Source organism: Solanum tuberosum, unplaced genomic scaffold (genome assembly GCF_000226075.1).
Source record: "Solanum tuberosum cultivar DM 1-3 516 R44 unplaced genomic scaffold, SolTub_3.0 scf00385, whole genome shotgun sequence".
In the NCBI taxonomy this organism is placed as follows: Eukaryota; Viridiplantae; Streptophyta; class Magnoliopsida; order Solanales; family Solanaceae; genus Solanum; species Solanum tuberosum.
In genome coordinates this window covers 223093-249522 of record NW_006239315.1, presented here as the reverse complement: position 1 = coordinate 249522, position 26430 = coordinate 223093, and the positions used below count along the sequence as shown (strand labels likewise).

At 31.8% G+C, this 26430-nt stretch overlaps 2 protein-coding genes across 2 annotated transcripts; both read right to left on the bottom strand.

The window, feature by feature from the left end:
* Positions 1-1723: 1723 nt before the first annotated feature.
* Positions 1724-5999, bottom strand: LOC102596288 (uncharacterized). The gene is made up of 5 exons (XM_006362292.2): positions 5751-5999; positions 5471-5563; positions 4767-4892; positions 4268-4432; positions 1724-2120 (listed from the first exon to the last, which is right to left on the bottom strand). The coding sequence occupies exons 1-5, from the start codon at positions 5997-5999 to the stop codon at positions 1761-1763; spliced, it is 993 nt and encodes a 330-aa protein (XP_006362354.1). The 3' UTR covers positions 1724-1760.
* A 2016-nt stretch (positions 6000-8015) lies between these two features.
* Positions 8016-13328, bottom strand: LOC102589089 (uncharacterized). Its single transcript, XM_006362269.2, has 11 exons — positions 13196-13328; positions 12177-12601; positions 11808-11887; positions 11598-11722; positions 11074-11195; positions 10532-10741; positions 10326-10400; positions 9567-9667; positions 8939-8991; positions 8603-8797; positions 8016-8466 (listed from the first exon to the last, which is right to left on the bottom strand). The coding sequence occupies exons 2-11, from the start codon at positions 12366-12368 to the stop codon at positions 8345-8347; spliced, it is 1275 nt and encodes a 424-aa protein (XP_006362331.1). The 5' UTR covers positions 12369-12601; positions 13196-13328; the 3' UTR covers positions 8016-8344.
* Positions 13329-26430: the final 13102 nt, after the last annotated feature.

Sequence of the window (26430 nt, the reverse complement as noted above, 5' to 3'; positions counted from 1 at the left end):
AATCATAGAATCTGATTCAAAAAGTTGATAACTTGGTTCCCTACTTTAATATGAAAAGTTACGAAGAAATAAAAAGAATATTTGTAATATACTTTGTTCAACACTTTTCGGCTATTGATTCATATTTTTTGCAGAATATTACTCTAACTATCAAAAAATTGAAAAAATAGAGTGTAGAAGGAGTTAAAAAGGATAAATAATGTCAGTGTTGGCGAAGAATATATATATATATATACTTTTTATTATAAATAATTAATTTTTTTAATAAAAAAATAACACATAATTTGTTCTTGGTAAAAATTTGAGGCCTTCCAAAATTGGGGGCCTAAGGCATATGCCTTAATTTTTATAAGGCAGAGCAGCCCCTGGGTATGAGTATACCCTTCATTATACTTTCGGTACACCAATGACCTTACTGTTCAAATTTTAGAGCGTATATACCATTTATACTAACGGTGATACACGTGTCCTAATCCTATCTACCGACCCAAAATTTATTAAATTTTTCTACTAAAAATTAAAATTCCCACCGTTAGTATAAAGGGTATATACGCTCTAAAATTTGGACGGTAAGGTCATTGATCTACCGAAAGTATAACGAAGGGTATACACATACCATTTACGATAGTTCGGGGGGTATATTTGTCCTTTTTCCCATAAAACAATACAGAAATAAAGAGGACATAATGAATACTTCCTCTGTCCCTATTTACTTGTTCATTTTTTACTTGACACACCTATTAAGAAAATAATAATTGACATTGTGAATTTAACATTTTACCTCTACTATTTTGTAGGATTCCAAAATTAATTTACTCATTGAAGAGGTTCTACCTTTTTTCAAAAACATTAACTTTCTGAATAAATTGAGGGTATAATAGATAAAAAAAATAAATTCATTTCTTGATTTGTCAAAAATGACAAGTTAAAAGTCAAAATTGGACAAATAAAAAGGAAAGATGGAGAGGCTGGACAATAACCATAACCAGCTAATGTGATAACTGAAGCACAATAAATAACAAGGAATAACAAAGGTCGTATAATAGGTCAACTACGAGACAAATTTTTACTACTATTGGTAAAAAAAAAAAAAAGAATCAGGAAACAAAAACAATGCACCAATATATCTTCCTAGAAAATAAAACAACGCTCACCTACCTACTAACCTTCTATCCTAATCTACGACCTTCATAACTTCCTATCTTAAATCATATCCTCAAAAAATTAAAGTTGTGTCATGTCTTGCCATTGCTTCTTGGAGGACCAAGACGTTAATTCCCAAATGGTCACCCACGTTGCGAGAGACAACATTTGCTAAATGAATATAGAAAGGACATTAATTATTATTCTTTCAAATCTACCCATACCCCCAATAAATGGTCTCTACAATTTTCTAAGAAGTCTTACCTAACGGATTCTTTCAATGTATCATTTCTGGGTCCAATGAAATTCATAGGTATAGGAAGACGCCTTATCAAAAGAAGATTTTTTCTTTCGATCATATTTCAATTGTTAATATGATGTATAAGAACCATTACTATCAAGAGTATCACACCCCTAATACTGAAATATCAATTGTTTATTGAACCCTACGAATTGCGTGAAAAAGAAAGCTACCGTTAGTATTAAATGATTTTCTTAATAGATGTGTCAAAAATCGACCAATACAAAGGACAAGTAAGAATTAATACTAGACAAAAATATTAAGGATGAAAGAAAAAAACATGATTGGCACTTGCAGGAGCAACATAGTTAGATCATTATTTTCTTGTTAAATCTTTCCCCTTTGAAGAAGTACTTGTTGGTAATTCTTCATTTGTATTTACTTGTTGTGAACCAAGAGCTGTTAAATTTGTGAATGATGAGTTTCTAGATGGTGATGAATGATGAATTGATTTAGGTGATAATGGAGGTGAAGCAGAGAGCATTCTTGAAACAGCAGGTATTGGTGAAACTTCTGTTACTTCTTCAAATCCTTCATCCAAATACACAACATCTTGCATTGTTAGTTGATGGTACTCAACAATCTCCCTTAAGATTAGATTCTCACGAGCGTATACTGAATTCTCGTGTGCTAGACGAGCCTTCTCTGCTAACAGTGTCTCGAGTTGTAGCCGTATCTGAAATATTGCACCAAACAGGAAAGGTATCAGTTGGAATGTAATGTATGTACAGTAGATAATGAACCCCCTTGACGGAAGTACTACATTATTTTGTTTATCAGGAATAATACTTTGGTTTTGTTGACATAATGTACCTAAACAAGTCCATAAAATATAGTAGAAAGTAGTTTGCTTCTTTTTTTCTAAAAAAACGAATATCTTTATTGAAATTTCTGGCTCTGACTCCTTTGAAACTCCTTTCATCATAATATGCAAGGAAATGCATATGTGAAACTTAGTGTTTTGGTTCATGAGCTTCCTATCTAATCATCCTCTTCAAAATCAACATTATAAGGTTGTATTGCTCGGATTCTCAAAAAAAATTGCCGCACTAATATATGCATTTTTGGAGGATCAGACACGCACACAATAACATGAAGAGTCCGAGCAATATAGATTACAGGCTATGAGTATTGAAGTTGATTTTCACCAAAATAGTATATAGTTTCTCTGATTTCTCTCATCAGGTACATGCTGTGCTTCAACATAATTATTTTTTCTTGAATTTCAGGAAGGACGCACAATTGTTGAGACATCGCAAGATCATATCTCCAATGGACGTAACCCATGGCAGATGCAAACAACTCGGCCACAAACACAAACTATTCATGAAGATCAATTAAAAGCTTCTCGCGACGTAAGGTGGCAACTTGCGTGATGATATATGATGTCGTCCTTCTGGTTTATATAACATTAATCAGTGGCATAGCTACATTGATCCAATGATGGTCACTTGAACACCCTTCGTTGAAAAATTATATTGTGCATATAAGTTAAAAACAACTTATTAGAGATACATACTACAGTTTTGAACACCCTTAGCAAAATTTCTAGCTTCATCACTGGCATTAAGGATATGAAAATATTATAAGTTGAAAATATTATAAGTACAATGAAAGATTGAAATGTTGTTGGTAATGTCTCCTTGCTGGTGATCAAATGCATTTTTGGCCTTTTTTTTTCGGTTTCAGGTGGCAATGGCAACTGCAGCAAAAGCGAAACTGCTACTACGAGAGTTAAAGACAGTTAAAGCTGATCTTGCTTTCGCGAAGCAACGTAGCTCTCAGCTGGAAGAAGAAAATAAAATGCTTCGAGAGGCTCGTGAGAAGGGAGACAACCCTGCAGATGATGACATGGTAGTTCTTTTTTCACTTACTACAACTAATTTTGTTCTGATTTCATCTTCGTAAACATTTTGTTCTGTTTTATGCTGAAAAGCATATACTACTCTAGTTTAACATGCGGAGTTGGCCTGTTACCTACCTAAACTATCACATTTTCGCGAGGTTCATACCTCAACTATCACTCCTTTTGTATTAAAACTCACCTCGTTGCGGAGTTGGCCTACACACACCTGTTCTTGATTAGGAACAAATATTTGGCCAACTCAACATCGAGGTGTGTTTTAATACAACAAGAGTGATAGTTTACATAGGTATAGAGAACAATCGATAGTTGAGGTATAAAACTCGCGAAAAAAATGACAGTTCAGGTGTGTTTTTGATCATTATGTCAAAAACAAGAACATAGTAGTAGAGATTAAGGGTGTGTTTGGTATGAAGGAAAACATTTTCCGGAAAATGTTTTCCTTCATACCAAACACACCCTTAATCTCTACTACTATGTTCTTGTTTTTGACATAATGATCAAAAACACACCTGAACTGTCATTTTTTTCGCGAGTTTTATACCTCAACTATCGATTGTTCTCTATACCTATGTAAACTATCACTCTTGTTGTATTAAAACACACCTCGATGTTGAGTTGGCCAAATATTTGTTCCTAATCAAGAACAGGTGTGTGTAGGCCAACTCCGCAACGAGGTGAGTTTTAATACAAAAGGAGTGATAGTTGAGGTATGAACCTCGCGAAAATGTGATAGTTTAGGTAGGTAACAGGCCAACTCCGCAACGAGATGAGTTTTAATACAAAGGAGTGATAGTTGAGGTATGAACCTTGCGAAAAGGTGATAGTTTAGGTAGGTAACAGGCCAACTCCGCATGTTAAACTAGAGTAGTATATGCTTTTCAGCATAAAACAGAACAAAATGTTTACGAAGATGAAATCAGAACAAAATTAGTTGTAGTAAGTGAAAAAAGAACTACCATGTCATCATCTGCAGGGTTGTCTCCCTTCTCACGAGCCTCTCGAAGCATTTTATTTTCTTCTTCCAGCTGAGAGCTACGTTGCTTCGCGAAAGCAAGATCAGCTTTAACTGTCTTTAACTCTCGTAGTAGCAGTTTCGCTTTTGCTGCAGTTGCCATTGCCACCTGAAACCGAAAAAAAAAGGCCAAAAATGCATTTGATCACCAGCAAGGAGACATTACCAACAACATTTCAATCTTTCATTGTACTTATAATATTTTCAACTTATAATATTTTCATATCCTTAATGCCAGTGATGAAGCTAGAAATTTTGCTAAGGGTGTTCAAAACTGTAGTATGTATCTCTAATAAGTTGTTTTTAACTTATATGCACAATATAATTTTTCAACGAAGGGTGTTCAAGTGACCATCATTGGATCAATGTAGCTATGCCACTGATTAATGTTATATAAACCAGAAGGACGACATCATATATCATCACGCAAGTTGCCACCTTACGTCGCGAGAAGCTTTTAATTGATCTTCATGAATAGTTTGTGTTTGTGGCCGAGTTGTTTGCATCTGCCATGGGTTACGTCCATTGGAGATATGATCTTGCGATGTCTCAACAATTGTGCGTCCTTCCTGAAATTCAAGAAAAAATAATTATGTTGAAGCACAGCATGTACCTGATGAGAGAAATCAGAGAAACTATATACTATTTTGGTGAAAATCAACTTCAATACTCATAGCCTGTAATCTATATTGCTCGGACTCTTCATGTTATTGTGTGCGTGTCTGATCCTCCAAAAATGCATATATTAGTGCGGCAATTTTTTTTGAGAATCCGAGCAATACAACCTTATAATGTTGATTTTGAAGAGGATGATTAGATAGGAAGCTCATGAACCAAAACACTAAGTTTCACATATGCATTTCCTTGCATATTATGATGAAAGGAGTTTCAAAGGAGTCAGAGCCAGAAATTTCAATAAAGATATTCGTTTTTTTAGAAAAAAAGAAGCAAGAATGTCACACCTAACACAATTTTTGAGCCACTTTTGTCACTCTTCTTTTATGTCAAGGGAATTCAACAATTTGTATATATACATAAAAAAGTTCGTATTTTGCACAATTTAATTCTGGAGATTCAATTGAACCCCTTTCAGACCATGTAGCTCCGCCCCTCGAAAGGGAAGAGAAAGGAAGGGCTAAATGATCACCTGGCTTTCTTCAAGAATGTCTTTGCCTTTCCTTGCTAAAACTCCCCAAAATCCATGTGCCTCATTTTCACTATATCCATTCGAAAGAGCATCCTGATTTTGATCCATCAACATACAATTAATCAATTGCTATGTCAACAATTAGAGAGAGTGTTCAATTTATCAAACATAATTTCAAAATCAGGCAATTTTGCTTCATTTGTAAACAATTCAATGACATTTTTCGTAAATTGTATCGACATTTTGAAAAAAAGTGAGTATAATGAGAATTAGGAGGGACCTGAGAAGCACGACGATGATGAGCGGCTGAGGCTCTAATTGCCTGAGCAGCGAGAGACGAGGAGGAAGAAGAGGAAGAGGAAGAGGAAGAGGAGGAAAAAGGATCTCCGGGGGGACGGAAAGTGGTAGTTTCATGATGAAATGTGGAGGATCTAGAGATCCCCTGTTTCGGTTCCCCCGGTGAACGGAAAATGCTTTCTTCCTGGAAAGTGGAGGATCTGCTGATCCCCTGCTTCCTTCTGTAAGCCATTTCTTCAAATTTGTCAAAAAACTTGAACAAGTATTTGAAAACAAGTCAAAATGGGATTTGGATCACATATTGAAGAAAAAGAATGTGCCTATAACGTCTCTAACTAACTTTCCACCTTTTAAGTTGACACTACTATTAAACATTTATAATTTTTTTAAATAAATTAATTGAATTATTACATAGGGGTATGGAGAGAGAATCGAACTCTCACCAACAAGGTTTTAACTTGTATAACCAACCACTAAAATCCTCCCTACCCTTACCCCTACCCCCTGCAAATAAAAAAAAGAATAATTGATTTTGTAGTTTATCAATAAATTTTTATTTTAGTATAATACATAAACATGACTCTTAACTTGATTTCAGCGGACAACTATGACTTTAACTTTGGGTGTGCACAAGTAGACACTTAAACTTGTATAAATTTAAATAAATAAACACATTCGTCCTACATGACACCCTACATGACAATTCTGTATCCTACGTAGCGTCCTACTTGTATGATGTCATGCAGGGAGCATGTGTCTACTTATTCAATTTTATACAAGTTTAAGTTTCTATTTGTGCACTCTCAAAGTTGGAGGGAATAGTTATCCTCTGAAGTCAAGTTAAGGGTCATGTTTATGTATTATGTCTTTTATTTTTATAGCACCCAGTGGTACAGGTGGGTGTTCGATTCTTTGTTTCGGTTTAGTTCTTTCGATTTTTGGTTTTGAAAAAATGTGCATTGAATATTGAACCAAACTAATTTGGGTCGGTTTGATTTTTTAAACTTTGGTTCAATTTAGTTCGGTGTTTTTAAAACAGTTTTTCGATGGGAATGAAAAATAAAATTAGGATAAAATCAAAATATAAAACACTTAAAAATTTAAAATCATGTTAAGCAATGATGTGTCCCACCATGAAATACTTATTATGCTTAAAGACCATATTTGTGTATGTCAAGAACATTGTGCCTCCAACTACTACTCGAGGAATACAAGGACCAAGACTCCTTTAGATGACATACATCAACAAAAATGCACTTAGGTTTCTCACCGATGTTTTGAAAATCTTACATTGAACACCGAACCAAAGAACTAAACTTTTGAAAAAAAGAACACCACACCGAACCAAAAAATCAAAGAATAGAAACCAAAGAACCAAATTAGTTCGTTTGGTCTGGTTTGTTGGTTCTTTGATATTTATGCTCACCCCTATTCAGTGGTACGCCCTAAATCTTAATGGTCTATGAAGTGGTTGAGAGTCATGATGTCTCAGGTTCCAATCCTAGAAGAAAGAAAAATATTAGATAATTCTTTCCATCTAAGCTAACCTTAGTAGTTAGTGAACAAAATTATTTGATACTTATCAAGGTGTGCAAAAGATTATCCGGACACCACAATAATCAAAAAATAAATTAGAAGTTATATGTGCCTTGAAAATAAAATACAATATATTTTTGTAGGATTATTTTCTTCCGTTCATATAATAAGAAGTTATCAGTGTTGAACCATTACAAAAAATTGGGATGTAAACCAATAGTTGTTATCTTTGAGTAAAATTTAAAATATGTGAGATACAAATACTGCTGGTCCTTTCGGTTTTGGTCAAGATCTAATACAGATATCGAACACAAGTAGAAAATCAAAACAAAAACGTCCTTCAAATTCAGAAATACTAAGCCATCTTTTGGTATCACCTCATGAAAATAATTTACACTATTTTGACAAACAATATTAGAGGGAAAATATCAAAATGGCCCCTTTTCTTTGGAGATGCACTTAAACTAATCCCCTCTAGGAACAAAAGCGATAATTATGACCCTAAACGGTTTAGCTATATAACCACGTATCCCAATATACATGTATCTAAACATATCAAAATCTAGTAAAATTCATAATATTGAAATTCAAAAGTATCTAAATAATTAGCTTCTAAACTAATTAAAAAATTTATAAGTTCCCCTCCATTTAAATAACGATGGTGTTCAGAACAACTCGAGAGAATTTGAAAATTTATACAGAGGAAGGAATATTGGCAACAGCATTCTGATCAAAAGTGCCACAAACAATTCCATTTACTTATTTTTATTCACATGAAAATAAGGCCTCATCTTTTGTCTTTACCAAATGCTCAGTCCAACTTTGACATAAGCCAGTTTCAAAGTAGCATAAGCTTGGTATAATACAATAAAAGAAGCCAAGAACAAATAGATGTAGTAGATATACTATTCCTACGTATAATCGCGATACATCTCTCTCCGTGATTACAAACAATGATCAGCTTTTCGACAAGAATAAAAAGCTTCCAATCCGATATCTCGTGTTTTAACTCTCTGTAGCAACAGTATTGATCCTAATGACTTAAAAGAGTATGTTGAGGTAGAGGATGATCCATCCAGCCATAGAGATTACAGCAAATATATGAACCCAAAACAAGACTGAAGCTGCCTCCTTCCCACACCCTCTCAAGTTGGCAACCGCACCTGTCCAGCGTAAAATTTTGATCAAAACATGCATTTCAAGTACACACAGGATAGAGTAAAAGATGAGAATGTGTCTATAGCAGAGTCATTTTCCATTGAAAGTCGTATGTCTGACATGTTATGGAAGGTATTTTACCAGCAAGTATGGATGTGGGCATCGTATACTGAAGAAGAAGAACGAATCTGAACATTTTATCATCAGCAGGAAGGAACCCAAGCTTATCAGCTAACATGACAATACCGAGTCCAGTTGGAGGAACCAAACACAGCCGTGCAAAGACAATCGCAACAGTTGTCTTGAAACCAATTTTTGAACTTCCAGGTCCTGGTCCTGCAGAGATTCAAATATCAAGGCAGTAAATAGGAGCGCCTACAAATTCAACATCCTCGGTGAACAACAAGATTTACCACAAAAAAAACGAGGAAAAATTAAGTTCAAAGGAGAAAAAGGAAACAAAGAAGTGTTGCTTACCGTCTACGAGATTGCCTCCTAAGGCCAACAATATGCAGGGAATCATGGCATCCCTGATAACAAGAAATATGAGAACATTTAATCAACATTTACATATAACAGCATTTCCACCAGTAGACTGAGAGAATAGTATTATTGCATATGTCAATTCAGCCAAGTCCTAGTATTCTATTAGAACAGAAATAAATAAAAGCAGATTCCGCGAATCCAATTCCTTAGCAATATATGCAGATGTACGCTATCACAAAAGGAATATGTATCATGTACTGACATAAGAAATCCAAAGACAGACTCTTAAGCAGGGGTGGAGCCAGCTTGTAGTTAGGGGTTCAGATGAACCCCCTTCAGCGGAAAATTATACTATTTATAAATGATTAAAATCATTTTTTATGTATATATATATATAGTAGATGCCAAACCCTCTTCGGCTAGTTCGTGTTTTTATTTTCAGATTTTGAACCCCTTAGTAAAAATCCTGACTCCACCATTGCTCTTTAAGGCAGCATGCTGCAGGACCAATAGATGACATGTCTCGTCCATTTCAGTGACTGGAAAGGATAATATTTTACATATGCTGCATGGCATTTATGCTGATCTTTAACTAATTCCACAATGGAGTAAAACTTACCCAAGAATTAAACAGCTGTCAGTGAAGAAGTAAAGTGGAGCATCAGAAGTAAAGACGAGGCGCTTCAGGACCGGCACACATCCTATGATAATCGCTAAGATCTGTTGAAAGAACACGCAATTTAGCAACTGTCATAAAAGTTGTTCTAATTGACAATCTGCAAAAAGAATTGCTCTAATAGACAACTATACAAGTGAACTATGCTTGTCAGCTCCCCCCTGGCCCCCAAAATATCCCACAACTCAAGTCTTTTAATCTGAAGAACAGTTTTTTAATAGGTTGAAGAACAGTTGAGATATTTATGAAGAGTATTTTGCTCTTGATATCTCAAAATTACTTGAATAAATGTCACAGCAACAGTATTCGCATACGCGATTAACGCATCAGCAGGTTGGCAACTCAAAGGAAATTCTAAAAATAGCAACTCGGGAAAGCCATATGTAATGCATTTGATTGACAACGGAGTAAGAACTCATAGTTCAGGATAAGGTCATAACATCTCTAATTCCTTAATATCCCGAGAGAAAGCATTGCCTAAAATGAAATATAAAGCCCTTTCAAGCATAAGTGACATAACATTAGTTGACAAAATAGTCTGAATGAAAGTTTGCATAGTAGAAAACCACAGGATAAAGCATTTTGCAGGAGAGAGATGATTCATTATATAATTTATCTCAGTGTAACATTTATAAGATAGAGCACGCAGATAAGTCAATGAAACTGCATATATGGATCCCATCCCAAGATTATTGAACTTACAGAAGCTATAATAGGAGGTTGAATAAGTTGCTTGAGCTTCAGTGTCTCATAGAGAAATTTAAAGAACTCTTTAACCTGTAAGTAAAGTGATGAACAGTCAAACACCAGTATTATAGAATACTATTAAAGGGATTACTATTTCTACCTCATGACACCTCAAACTATGAGTAAAGACGCAAATAATCTAAGCATAGAACGTCTCTCACCTTTTCTTTATTTGAACTACTAGAGTCAGCTGGTGCAACATTTGTTGCAAGTAATGGAACTTGCTCAGCAGAACTACCTGATGGATGGCTCGGCAATTTTTCTTTGTTAGGAACCTTGATAGGAAGGTTTGCATCTTCAACGTCGAAGGAACCCTCAGGAGGAGGTGAGAGCATCTGGAATACATAGGTGTAGAGGATAATTGCACCAACCTACACACATTTATCAAATAGTACTTTTATTAGTTATAGCAATTTTTGAAGTTCAAAGAGGTTAGCAGATACTTCTCTACATTTTCAAGTTTCATGTGAAATTCTGTATTAGGTGCCAGATTTCCATGCAGAGGATGGGGGGTTTAAAACAGAAAAACCCGAGTGGAAAGGAATTACCATTGGCTAGTCAAGCAGTAAGGCGAAATCACAATTTAAGTTGGGGCAATGCAAAATCAAACAGTAGTGGGAAAACATACAAAGTGATAAAAAACTATATTAATCTAAATGAAAGACATTGAGTTCGAAAACATCAACTCTGAACTCTTACATACCCACTGTCCAAAGGAGATGTACGCATTTCCATCTCGCGCACATATCTCAGATTCACCAAAAGGATTTGATGTGTCCCGACATAACGCAGCTATCAGAACAAGTGGAACATTTCCTATGTTCCCTGCATAACACAGAAATGGAAAAAACATAAGCTAACGAATCTGGCAGTGAACTCCAGATGCCAAGACATTAAATAGAATAGCTAGTTAAGAGTTAAAATGCGCTTTCATGGAAAATGCAAAGTGAAAAATGAGCTATCAGTCATGCTAAACACAATAACTAGGTTTGGCATGTTTTAATCATGCCGCACGTAGCAGCCACAGTTGTTGTAATAAGGAAACATTGAAGAACTAACTGAATAATTCAACTTATATTCCACCTATCAAGTTAAGTCAACTCATACCGCTATTTAGAGAAGTTTAACTGTTTAAGATACTGTACTTCGCATTGTATAGAAAATCAAAGAGACTTCAGAAAAAAAGTGATTCATAACTACGAAGCTAGCTTTAAATGGAACACTTACCAATGCCAATCTGTATAATGGTAAACTTAAAATAAGGGTATGGTGGACGGACTATCGTAGCAACAATTAAACCGATAATAGAACCAAATATGGTGGCCAAAACAATGTTAACAGGGATGAACCACCTGATACAATGAAGAACATCAGTTGAAAATAATAAAGAATGGGCACTGCAGTACAAAATAAGCACGAATCAAATGTAATCCTTACCACTCAAGCAATTTCTCATACGTAATGGCTTGTCCAAGTTGAGAGAATATCAAGCATGGCAGCAAAAGTGAAAACACCAACTGCATGAAACCATGTAATAGTATCTATTAGAGATACATAAAAGCTAAATCTTACTACTTTTGCCATTAGGGACTGCACTAGGAATCAAAACACGTCGCATCTCACATAAAATTGAATTGATGATTATGTCACAATCCATATTAAAAAAAAATGAAATTGATAACTTCATAACATCTATCAGAAAGATATTTGAGGACTCCATCGAGCTAATTCCTATTACAGGATTGAACAATGAACAGTCAGTGGAGATTATTCTTAAACAAGACTTATCATAAAAAAAATACTGACCCCATTTAAAAGCTTCCGTCCATTCGCTGGAAGAATATTGACATACTTGGAGGCCATCAGAAATCCCAAGAAGCATAGTGTAAACACTTTCGCAATCGGTAAAACAACAATCTTAATTGACGTGATGAAAGACTGTCCTCCTTGTTGTGGTTCTGTCAGAACATTAAAAAGAATCCTCCGCACCCTATCCATCTTTTCTACCTATTAACCACTACTTTCCTCAAAAGCGAAACTCTATCAATCCAAAGTCACGAAATTTTTCCCTTTCCAGTCTTCAAGGTACTGATATTCTTGTTCAGAAAGATCACAGAAACAAAACAACCCCAAAAGTATTGCACTTTTATCTAGCTTACAGTTCAAAAATTCAAGAAAGTTCAAATCTTTGACAAGTAGCACTCAACTTCTCCAACAGTTTAGCTCCCTTTCTGCACGATTACGAAAGGAAGCTCCAATTATTATCAAATCCAAAATGCTATATTCAAGTTAGTTGACACAGCAATAAAAGACAACTTACAACAATTTTCTAGAAGAATTGTGAATATAAGGTATTGCAGGTTTAAAAGGGGTTTTCAGATTCACAAAGAACAACAACAAAAAATCCGGCGTAATCCCACAAATGGGGTCTAAAACAACATAGAAAGACTGTTTCCAAAAGACCCTCCACCCGAACAAACTTCAAATTCACAAAGAAAACAACCAAGCTCAAACTTCAAAATCATTTCAGAAACCCCATAACTGCCAAAAAAAAAAAAAAACACAAAAACAGCTACCTCCCAAGAACCAAAAAAATCCCTTTTTTCACCCCAAACTCCAAGAACCAGAAATTTCAAGAAAATAAAATTGATGGTATCCAGCAAAACAACAAAAATATGGTAAGTCAGTAACCAGATAATCAAGAAACCTCCCAAAATGTCTAAAATGCAAATACACAACTTATACGTTTAGAATATGTAAACATGAATTTAGTCATCATAACAACATGAACCCCAAAAAAGAACAGAAAAAGACTAAGAACTAACCAATAACTGTCTCTCAGAGAGATAAAATCTGAGTAAAGTTTCTTTCTTTGTTGCTTTTTTTCCACTTTTTTTTTTCACTTTAATATGAACAAAACCCAGGTTTAGAAGAATCTGAAAATATTTAATAATGAAAGTTTTCAGAAAAATAATTGCTATTTTGTATCTATTTATATTATACTACCCCATACCCCCTTACCACCCACCCCCACCAAGATTGGATCTTTCCCGAAAACTACTCGTTTTTGCTGTCCCAATACAGAGTAGAAATTTCACATCATTTTGGAAACTTCCCCTCATCTTTTTTAGCTATTCTTTGGACACGAATAAGTATTTTGTAATATTTTGCGGGATTAGATTTTGAAATTTATATTTCGTCATAAATTTTCGTAAAGAATGTATTAGAGATCTAATTTTAATTTTTTTTAAAAAAATTAGTTGAAATTGATAGCTAAATATAACTTCAGTTTCCAAATAAAATGTTTTTTTCATTTTGGAAACAAAACTTAGTAGTATTATTTATTTTTTTAAAATTACAATTTTTATGGCGAAGCGGTCCTTAGTTATGTGAATTTACAATATTAACCCTATGTATTTGCACGTTTTTTTGTACTCTAGAGTACTTACAAACTAGACATTTTGGCTTTTGTCTACAAGATTTACCTTTCACGTGGCACTAAAATACAATTATTTTTTAAAAAAAATTGAGCCAAATTTTCAAAACGGTAAAAAAAGTAGGGATATAATTTATTCAAAAAAAAAATTGGAATGTAAGGGGAGGTTGGGGTTGGAGAATTCACAAAATAAGAGGAACCCAAATAATAGGAAAGGGGCAAGGGTTTGTGTGCCTTTTACCTCTTTGATTTTATTCTTAATTCTTTTGTCATTTTGAAATTTTGATTCAATTTTTTTGTCATTTTGAATCCATGCTCTATACAATAGAGTATAGACGATGGGGAATAGACTCGGTAGAATGGAGCATATATAGTGGTATCAAATTTATCTGAATCAAGTACTAAAATAAGTGTTATAAAGAAAAAGTTCAAATATATAGTTGGATTTTATATCTTCTCTTGTTATTGATTTTTATGTTTTTTGTTTTAAAATATAACATTTTATTATTTTGCTATTTGAAAGTATTTTTATTCATGAAGAAGCGAATGTTACTAACAATGTTTATTGATTATTTTCTTTTAAGGAGGTAAATTGCATAGTTAGTAGTGATAATATTTTAGAAATTATGAAAAAAAAATTTACCTGGAAGTTAAAGATGTTAGAATTGATTTACATCTTAAAGCAATTTTTATATTTTTGTATTATTTATATTTGTAAAAATAAATTAGATATTTTGTTTACTATGAGTTTATTAATCATTTTTTTAGATTTCATATAATTTTAATATATATTTTTGATAATTTTATGTTATTATATTATTTTATTACATTATTTTAATTATCATTCTGAACTTATACCTCTTTTTGTGTTAAGTAAAATGCCTTATCTAATATCCCTATTTTTAAAATACTTATCTATAGTTCAACTCTTTGGCGGTACGAGAAAATATTACTTTGAGAAACATATACACACTTGTAGACATTAACCAAAACTATCCAAATATAAAAATTCTGCTTCATTTATTAGATTGTTTCTGAATTTAAATTAATCAGATTAGTAAGTACTAGAGACCAGGTTGTTATAAGTTATTTATAACAAAAAAGTTATTTAAATATAATATTCATATAACGTAAGTCAAGTCATAAAATCACTTCAAGAAAACTTTGCAAATCATTACTACAAAACTCCTATATATATGTTTTTAATGACGTAATGTAAAATTCAAAAAAAAATTGTTAATAAATTGATATGAATATTATTTTGAGAGAAAATTTGTATCTTAAAAAATTACTAGTAATAATTAAAATAAGAAAAAAGTTGTCCTGGATTCTATGGGTTGGTGAATCTTTTTCTTTATTTGATTTAATATTTCTTACTCAATTGTTTATAATTTGATTTATTTGAGTCCATAATGACATAATTATTGCTTAATTAAATGAAGAAAAGGAGGGTTACTACATAAAAATAATACTAATGATAATAATTATGTAATGGGCTAAACATGGAGGATAAAATAAAAATATGTGATAAGACTTAAGTGGGACGTTGTGTTTGATCATAGCTTGGAATAAATAAATAAAAAGATGCCATAAGAAAGAAAAGAAAAAGATGCCAAAGAATAAATTAATGATCATAGTTTTTCAAGGTAATTTATTATTCGAAAATGAGAGGACACATAAGGTGGGAAAACATTTTTTTTTTAGAAAAATAAGTGAGTTTTTTTTTTTTAATTCTCTTAATTTTGATAAGTGTGTAACATGGAGTGATGGAGATAGAGATGAGGTGAAAGATGAATTGTATCGAAAGATTAGGAAAAGAAAGAAATCCTAAATTCGAGCTCATCGTTAAATTTTTTATAAATATTTGACCCAATTAAAAAATAAGGTTCCTAACTCCTAAGCATCTTGAAAATGTAAATGTGTGTTCAACAATTACTTTCCGTCCTTAATTACTCTTTCACTTTTGAATTGACATACTTATTAAGAAAATAATGATCGACACAATGGATTTTCCATTTACCCCTATTGATTATGAAATAGATGAATTAAAAATTTAAGATTTTCAAAAAAAATTACCTTTTTCAAAATAATTAATTGAGGATATAATAGATAAAAAATATTATTTTTTCTTAATTTATCAAAATGAACAAGTAAAAATAAAAATAAAATAAATAATTAGGGACAAAGGAAGCACGTGCTTAGTAAATCATGACAATGGAATATTTGACAAAAAGCATCTAATTAATCTCACTTTTATTTGTCATAAACCAAATAAAAAAAGAGTTCCCACGCTGGAATAAATTTTGTCATTTTATACATTGAGACAAGGAAATGTTAATAATTCACAATTTATTATAAAATTTTCATATAAATTAAAATAAACCAAAAACTAATAATCTAAAATTTTGCAAGATTTAATTTTATAATCATTACAAATTTATTTTTAATTTATATTCGTTTTACAAGAGATCATCATTTTTACATATATGAGATCTAAAAATGTATTATTTTCTTTTATTGAATTGGTAAATGATCATAAGAAATTATTCCTGCTTAAAAATTTCTTAGATTGACAACAGCCGCACATAAAAAAATTTTAAAAGGACAAAATAAATGTAGTAAGTAAATTTGGGAATATTTGAATCATTCATCAACAATCAATCAAATCATTAACTAAAATCCACAAAGTAATAATACATCAATAAATTATTCATCTTTGGTGGTGATTCACTTATAATACAAAGGCGTTATTAATTACTCCTATCCTTCCAAAATAATTATTATCTTAGGAATTTAAGATTAAAAAAAATTAATACATTTTTTCAATTATATCTTTATATATCTATTTTTTGGAAAGATTCCGATCCATTTGGATACACATGTAGTAATTTTAATAACATAAAAGAGAAATATAATAATTAGGGTTGAAATGTGGTTATGAACTTATGATCTAACATAAACTACTCATTCTTCTGTTATCGTAGTTAAATATTTAAATAAAATTTACTATTAAGTTTAAATAATTATTAATACATTTAATAAAAAAAATTAATAGGTGTATCAGTTTAAGCTTTATGTAGTTCAATTGATTACAAGTTTGTAAGGTCGTATAAAGCTTGGCTTCTTTTTTAAAAGTCCGATTTTTAGTAGTGTACGCAAAACTAATCACACAATTATTTCATACTTAATCCACTTAATTAAAAATTATTGCATCTTGACAAAAGATTAATTTTGTACAAAATTTCCTACTTAATTACGAATTATTGCATCATGACGAAAAATTGATTTTAGACAATATTTTGCGTACGCTGCTAACTATCAATTTTTAAAAAAGAAGCCAAACTAAATATTACTTCACAAACTTGTGATTAATTGAACATGAAACTTAGATCTTGTTTAAACATGAGATTAACAATGATTAGAACTTATAGTGTAGCTAGCTTGTTTGAACATGCTACAAACAGAAATAAATTTAGAATTTTTTTTTATGGATATAATATTTTCCGTTTTAATTTATTTGTCTGATTTTGACTAATTTATAAAGTTTAAGAAAATAAAAAGATTTTTGAATATTGTGATCTTAAATTAAAGATACGTGATTGAACCAAAATGTCATTTAATCTCATGGTTATAATGTCACGTGATAAATTAAAATTAAAGAGTCATCAGAAAATAGAGAAACATTATTTTTCAAGCAAATTAAAAAGGAAAGGAAGACAAACAAATTATAATAAATAAAACATTTGTTAAATTTTTTAGTATTTTTGAACATTCATTTATATTTTGCGTTAAAAATATTAATTTCAGTTGAATCCATAGCTACATCTGGACATTGACCACAAAATTTTAAAAATATTCATACACACTTTTAATTTTTTTTTATATATTATTAATTACATTTCTTGCTCAATTAATTAAGACACGTGAAATAAAACGAACGGACAATAACAACTGGATAAGTGGACTTACAAAAGTACTTATAGAGTGTGAAGCCATGTGAAGCCATTCATAATATATACTCCATTATTTGAGAGTGTGCTCATCAGACACAGTATGTTTGGCAGCTGGAAATTTTCTACTCAGTGTCCAGAGTTCGTATTAAAGCCTCGATTAAATTTAAATCATGTATTGTATGGTTCATTTGGGGGTGATGCTCTCGATAAAATTTTCTTCATACATAAGGCTCAAATTCGAGACCTCTGATTAAGGATATAGCAATCCACTACTGAATCACAACTTGTGTTATCGGCTTTCTTCTTATAGATAAGTTACTATAGATATGAAAAAATAATGAAAGTTGTCGTGATCGATCAAAATATATTTAATATTTACTATAAATAAAATATTTTGATTGAAATAATTAAGTTGAAAGCTACTCTTTCTTTTTTTGACCTGACAGTGTTGCCCCATGACCATAGACAAATGCAATGTAATTCCAATCGATTTTTTTTAAAATAAAAAATATTTATACTAATTTATTTATGTAACTAATTAACTTACTTTATATTAAAGATTTTAAACCTCTAGTTCTAAAAGGATTGTCGTTACCTAAAAACATAAATACGGATTTCAAATATTTAAAAAATTAAAATATAACGAAGTAAACATAAAAAAAATTAACATCTCTTCCAAAAACTCTACTCCTTGACAGTGACATTATGATAAGAGGTATCTTTTACGTCCAGTCATTCTAAAGAACACTCCCCCCCCCCTCTTGTTACCGCAACTACTGTCATGGAGCTTCCTCGAGTCCTTTCATAATTGCGCACTCGATGAAAAAGCTTTACGTTCGGCATTACCCTTCTTTCACTCTACCAAACATCTTTGATCTTATGTCTTTTGGCTTTACAATGATTTGATAGAACAAAAAAAGTTTCTATAATATTATTGATGTATAAGTAATTAGTTGTATGCTACTTTTTTATAAGGTAAAAACATAGATGTGTTAAGAATTCATCACTAACTTAATTATTTACTTAAGATAAGTCAAGAAAAACCTAGAATATTCCCGAGTTATAGAGAATTGAAGGAAGATCTCTAGAAAGAGTATTCTAGAGAGAATAGTCTAGAAATGTTCTAGATAGGGTAGTTCTAGAATTAAGTAGTTGGAGGATATTCTAGAATAGAGTAGAAAAATATGCTTAGTTAGATTGTTCCATCACCTCCTATAAATAGAGGTGTCCATTTGAGTTGTATGCAACCAAGCAAGAAACTAAGTAACAAACCAAGTAAGTAAGAAAGTAAGAGAGCAAATAAGTGTGTGCTCAAGTAAATAGTGTTATTGAAGCAAACAACAAGTGTGATTAGGATTGTAAGACCGAAGCAGGTTCTTACTTTGATATAATAAAATTCAAGTTGTGAGAAATCGATTGTGCCCGTCGTGTCTCCAAACAATATTCAACAAGTGGTATCAGAGCCTGTTGGATAAGAGTGAGGTAGTTACTCATAGAAGACCTTACAAGCTATTATCGGAAGCTACAAGTCGCGAGGCACTTATCAATGGCAGATTTCGCAAGCATTCTCAATAGCTTTGAGAAGCTCAACGCAAGCAACTACGGATCATGAAGCATGACAATGCAATATTACTTTTTCGGTCAGGAATTAAGGGATATCATCGGTGGATCAGACACCATACCACCAACAGATGTTGAAGCAGCAAAAAGGTGGAAGGTCAAAGCTGGAAAGCCATGTATGCTCTCACTGTAACCATCGAGAATGAGTTCCTACAACGGATTAAGAATGCCAAGACACCCAAAGAAGCTTGGGACACATTGACAATAATTTTTACAAAGAAGAATGATGCAAGATTGCAAAGGCTTGAAAATAAGCTTTTGTCAATCTCTCAACGGAATATGACGATCAGTTAATACTTCTCGAAGGTAAAAAAAATTATCTGATGAAATATCAAAATTAGATCCTGAGAATGCTCTCACAAAGACAAGAATGAGGAGAATCATTGTTCATGGTCTAAGGTCGGAGTACAAACGCATAATTACAGTCACATGGGGATGGGCCACAGAACCAACTTTATCTGAGTTGAAAAATCTGTTGGCAAATGAAAAAGATTTGGAGAAGCCATTATCAAGTCTCACTATAAAAGACAAAGATAAGACGCTCTTCAGCAAAAGACAATACTATAAAAAAAGAGAAGGGGAGAGAAGCTCACGGCCAGGGGGAGACCAAAAGATTCAACATCAAAGAACCCAACGACAAAACAAGCAGGTGAAATGCTTCAACAACGGGCGAATGGATAAGTGCTACAATTGTGGGGGGGAAAAAGACACAATGTCAGAGACTGCTGGTACAAGAAAGTTGGAGGTAATATAGCTATTTCTTTCCAAAAACAGAAAGATGAAGAAGAAGTTTGGGATTTCGAGACCTCTTATGCAGTTGAAGAAACTAATCAACAAGAGGAGCTTGTCACCTGTCACTCTAACAAAGAAGAGGAGATTGCACTTGTAACTGTAAGTGAGAAATTGGTCGATTATGAACATGATTTGATCATTGATTCAGGATGTTCCAATCATATGACTGGTGATGAGAAAAAGCTCATTAACATGAGTGAATATAAAGGCGGTCGAGTTGTGGTGACTGCAAATAATTTTAAAATGCCAATAACTCATATTAGCAAGACGGTGTTTATGCCTCATCACAAGACAAGTGAAACTTCAAAATGTCTACCATGTTCTAGGTATGAAGAAAAACTTATTATTTGTATCACAACTAACAGATTCTGGTAACTATGTCTTGTTTGGGCCAAATGACATAAAAGTATATCTAAACTTAAAAGTTACAAGCATACCAATAATGGAAGGGAGAAGGTTAGAATCAATATACGTCATGCCAATCGAGACAACTTATGTAGTACTTGATGAAGCACCAACATGATGGTACAACGAAGTCTCCTTGCCAGATTCAAGGAAATTGGAGCAAAAGCTACAATATAAACTTGTAAAAGAAGGACACAGAAGGGTGGCTGAACATGAACAAGAGGTATGTGAAAAATATAACTCACATAAAGAGGATATATTTTCAGAAGGAGAAAATAAGGATTTATGGAAAACAAGAGTACATGAAACTCCAGAATTGTTGCAAGAAAAAGTCCAAGAAGCTCTGCAACCTCAACTAAGAAGGAAGAAACGATTGAAATGCTCAAATGCCAAGTATATAGATGCAACATTAGCAGAGATGGTTAACAATAAAGATGCTACTACCTTTGAAGAAGCTTCAAAGAGTAGGGATCAGAATAATCCGATGAAAGAGGAGATTCTCAAAGGACATGGACGTCATGATGCTTGCGGAGCAAGAATCGCTCACAACGGACACAAAGGAAAAATTAAGTTGGTGTTGAGGGGGAGTGTTAAGAATTCATCACCAACTTAATTATTTACTTAAGATAAGTCAAGAAAAACCTAGAATATTCCAGAGTTATAGAGAATTGAAGGAAGATCTCTAGAAAGAGTATTCTAGAGAGAATAGTCTAGAAATGTTCTAGATAGGGTAGTTCTAGAATTAAGTAGTTGGAGGAATATTCTAGAATAGAGTAGAAAAATATGCTTAGTTAGATTGTTCCATCACCTCCTATAAATAGAGGTGTCCATTTGAGTTGTATGCAACCAAGCAAGAAACTAAGTAACAAACCAAGTAAGTAAGAAAGTAAGAGAGCAAATAAGTGTGTGCTCAAGTAAATAGTGTTATTGAAGCAAACAACAAGTGTGATCAAGATTGTAAAACCGAAGCGGGTTCTTACTTTGATATAATAAAATTTAAGTTGTGAGAAATCGATTTTGCCCGTCGTCTCTCCAAACAATAACCAACAAGATGTATGTTACAAATTTCTAAACCTTACACCAAAAATAAAAGTAGTAAAAATTTTCTATCAAACAAATGAGGCAAACATACACATATATAAATTTGCTAAGCGCCTAAACGATAGGGTAAGTATTAGGGGTGTGTAAAAATCGAACTGGCTAATAAACCGAATCGAAAAAATGTGATTAGGTTATTGTTATTGGGTTAACGGGCTTTTAATGATTTTATAAATTGTTTTTATTGAATTATCAGTTTGGTTTTGATTTTTAGTATTGGGTTGTTGGGTAAATCGATAACTCATTAAGACGGTAGGAATTTATAACTCTTTCGTAAATATTAAATATTAATAATTTAACATAACTAGACACTATATCAGTATCCTACACTACAATCTACACATAACATACTTCATACTTCACAGTACTTCTACTTCACATAAGAAATTTCATATTATGTTTTGGTCATAACATGTAATTGTTGCCTTCGTACTATATTTGCTCTTATTGATGCAGTTTTTCATTATCTTTCTTATTTGACTATATCAAAACATTTACAACTGATTTGCTTCTTTCACTATATCGTGCCAAATTGTTAGAGAATTGTGATTTCATATATTTAGATTATGAACATTTTCTGATTGGATAAATCGGAAACTGAATCGTTAACGATCAAAAAACTGATAAGCTGAAAAACATTAACAAATATCTTATTAAGTTGTTAATGGTTTAGCGTATATAAAAATTGAAAACCAATAAACCGAATCGATAATATATAAAATCGAACCAAATCGATCGAAGAAGTAATATAAACCACACAAATAACAACAACAACAACAACAACAACAACAATACTAATAATAATAAAGTCATAGAACCAAACAACATAAGCCAGGTGTGCAAACTAAAGGACAAATAGGGCACAAAAGCATATGATATAACACGAGGACACATATGTTCCCTCCGCTTATTTTTATTTATTCATTTTGAATTTTACACGTTTGTTTAAGAAATAATAATTAATATATTTATCATAATATTTATATGAATCAATTGTTAGTCTCAAATTTTAAAAAATAATTCAAATAATAAATAATTAGTATTAAGAGTAGACTATAAAAAAAAAAAAAAAATTTCTTTTAATATATTAAAATAATAAAATTAACAAATAAAGGATATATTTTTGATATAGAAAACAAATAACTATTTACTTTTTTTGACAATTGCCTTCTCAAATAACTACTTACTTTTTTTAATTCTAGAATATCTCTCAACTATTATTATTTTTTCTCAAAATATATTATACACCACAAAACACTCTGTCTCCTAATTGACATATCCCATTAAATTCTATCTTTTAATGATTTAACCAATACTAAATCATTCAATCCAACTCAAGACTAGTATCCTAATTATCAAATCATGTCCCATTAAAATTCTATTTTTTGATAATAAGTTTATTTTTTAACCCAACTCAATTCTTGTCTTAGACCCGATTGAAAGTATATCAAATTTTATATCCAATAGAAACCTCTGATGAATTTATATATACCTCCCAATTTCTTATTTTATTAAGTTCAACTCTATGTATTCCTCTATCCGTAGAGTATATTGATTATAAATGACTATAGCAGAATTTCTGAGGCGAACCCAGGATTTGAAGAGTTTGGATGCACCAATAATATTTAAGAGCCAGGCGGTATTTCCTCACTTCTACCAGCAGACCAAGGGCAGTTCAATGTTCATTAAGGGTGCACTTTTTATTATATTCCTTTTTCTATCAGTTTCTCAAGAGATATATATATATATATGATTTTTTCCGAAGTTGACGCGTGCACATGCACCCCCACCTTTACATGTGGGTCCGCCCCTGACTCTAGGGGGAGTATTTTTATGCGGTGCTAACGATTTCTCATATCTTTCGAGACTCACCCGATATAATAAAGCCAAAATAAGTGATTTTAAAATTTGCTTCTTTCAATATTTTTTTATCCATTAAATAACTTTATGATAAAATTAGAGTTTTAATATGGCACGACATGCCAAGAGAAAGGGGGAGTTTTGTGGTGGTTAATATAATTGAGTCATAATTGATATTCTAATCCTAAAAGAAAATTAAAATAATTTTAGGAGGTAATTATCAAAATATGAATAAACATTCAGGAAATTAATTTATGTATAACTATGGCCTATGAGTGAGTAATTCATTGAATATATATAAGTTATTACTTTAAAATTCAATCTCAGAAAATTAAAATCTCAAACTCAAAAATTTCAAATTATAACCCCACCTTCAAATGGCCCAACCCACTAGGATAAATATAGACATATAAGCTAATTAATACTATAATTAAGCAAGAGTTAGAGATAGATTCAAGTTGTATTAGACTATAGTTAGGCTTGCTAGTTGGTGGTATCAATGGTGGAGATTAAAATTTCATAAATTGAAATTAAAAGTAAACACACGAAAAAATTAATTGAATCCAATATTTATATATAATATATATACATATAAAATTATAATTTTAAATTCAAATATATAATGTAATTTTTCACTAAAAAATCCGAACAAACCCTCTTGCTCCCACCTAGTTCCGCTTATGGGTGTTACATACAGTTTATAATTTGCATCATGCATTTACTATTTTATGTATATGTAAAGCCATAGTTAGAATAATATGTACAAAAGTTTGTGCTTTTTTTTTTTTCGCTTTATGGTTTTCCTCTTGATATTTATAATTTGTATTGCTTGATCAATTCGAATTTATGTCGAAAAATCTAAACGCACCTTATGTTCATTTAAACGCGCCCCTGCATCCACATAAGCTTAAATCCACCCCGCTCCACCCCATTATCATCCCTATTCAAAATCAATCAATAGAAGAATTATCACTAGATCTTTGGTTGATGATTTATAACAAAATATTATTTAGCTAAATCAATTTTATATGAAAATAAAACTTCCATATTATATTATAGTATCTCATATTTGTCACTTAAGTTGTTCTTATTCAATTTGATTATGATTAATTGATAGGTGAGAAATCTTTTCATATTTATTGAATATGAATATAGTACTTTTTCATCGTTATGTCTTCTTTTTTTAACCTATAGTTGAATGATTGATTTGACAAGATGGAGTACTAGATAGTTGGTAAAAATGGCATAACATGGACAGATGATCTACTGATCCGTTTTTATATTTTTCATAGGATGTCCGATATTTATGGCGGAGCCTAATTAAATTTGAATTTTGAATAAATCGTAACCTAACAAAGGCAACTCCAAATTCAAGAGATTTGAATTTGAGACATCTGGTTATGAATGAAGGAATATTTATCACTCCATTACAACCCTTGATGATACATTAATGATCTTTTTTATATTGTTTGATCTTTATAGATTTGACACACCTGGAGCCGTCAAAACGGGCTTAGCCCATAGGGCCGGCCCAACCCAACCCATTATTGGGGTAGAGTTGGGATAAAAAATTTCAAGCTCATTCAAAACTAGAGCTTATAGCCCAGCCCATATAAGCCCTTAAGGCTTGATCGGGGCCGGGCCAGTGTCGGTCCATGGGCTAAAACTTTTTATTTAAGGGTAACTTACAATAATCTCACTAGTATATAATCTAATTACTTAAATACACGCTATGTTGTAATATTATGAATCTTATCAGATTTTGGTATGTCCAGATACATGTATCTAGGAATATACTGACTCAAAATTAGGTTAATTTGTTCTATATACACTTTATCCAAGTAGATTCACATGTATCTAGGATACATAGACAAATATCCCGCCCTCGCCTCCCTCCCATCTTGCTTGTCACTCTCTTATCTCGCTCGTGTATCTGGTATGCGAAATACATGCTAATTACACTAGATTTTTTGCTAGTGTTATTGAAACAACACCATTGTTTGCCATGTTTGGTTTGAAAATCATCTCATTTTCTTGATGTTATAGAATTATATGTTTGAAAAGAAAAAAAAAAAAAAAAAAGAAGGGCTAGCCCGCCTCAGCCCTCGGCCCTTCTAGGGATGGGTTGGGTTGAGCATATTCAGGCTTGGGCCGGCCCTTTTTGGCAGCTTTAGACACACCCCTTTAAAAAATCTTAACAAAAAATGCATCTACCTAAACTAATCTTATTAATGATTGTTTGAAATTCTAATTTTATTTGATACTAAGGATAATAATAAAATAATTTAAAAAGCTCTCTCAATTTGCTAAAATGGATAAGTAAAATAAAATATCTAATTTTAGTTTTAATTTATTTGATTTTTTAAGTCAATTTTAAAATGAATGTTTTTTTTTTTGAAAATTTTCTAATTTTAATTATTCAATGACATGTTTATGATCACCAGATTAAATGTATTTTTGATACATTTTACGTATCGTTAGTTTAAGATAACAAAATTTAATTCTTTTATTCTTAAAATTTCATATCAAATTAAAATTCAGATAAGCAAATTAAAACAAAGAAAATACGAGTACGTAGGTAGCACGGCTATATACAAACCAAATACGCACATAAGATTTTATATATATATAACTATATATAATAAGTGGGAATATCTACTACTTAGCACATGACAAGTGTTGGATGATATGTGCTTGATAGTGTTGTACATTCTTCTTTTATGATTGTACCTTTAAAATTTATATTATTGGACAATTTTACACCATTAATTACCTACTACTTTATTAGCCAAAAAGTTTGACCTCATTTGGGCCCATTTATTATTTATATGTTTTCAATTTTCAATATATGTTGTCTATCTAATTCTTTTTTTCAACCTTTTATTTTAAACTTCTT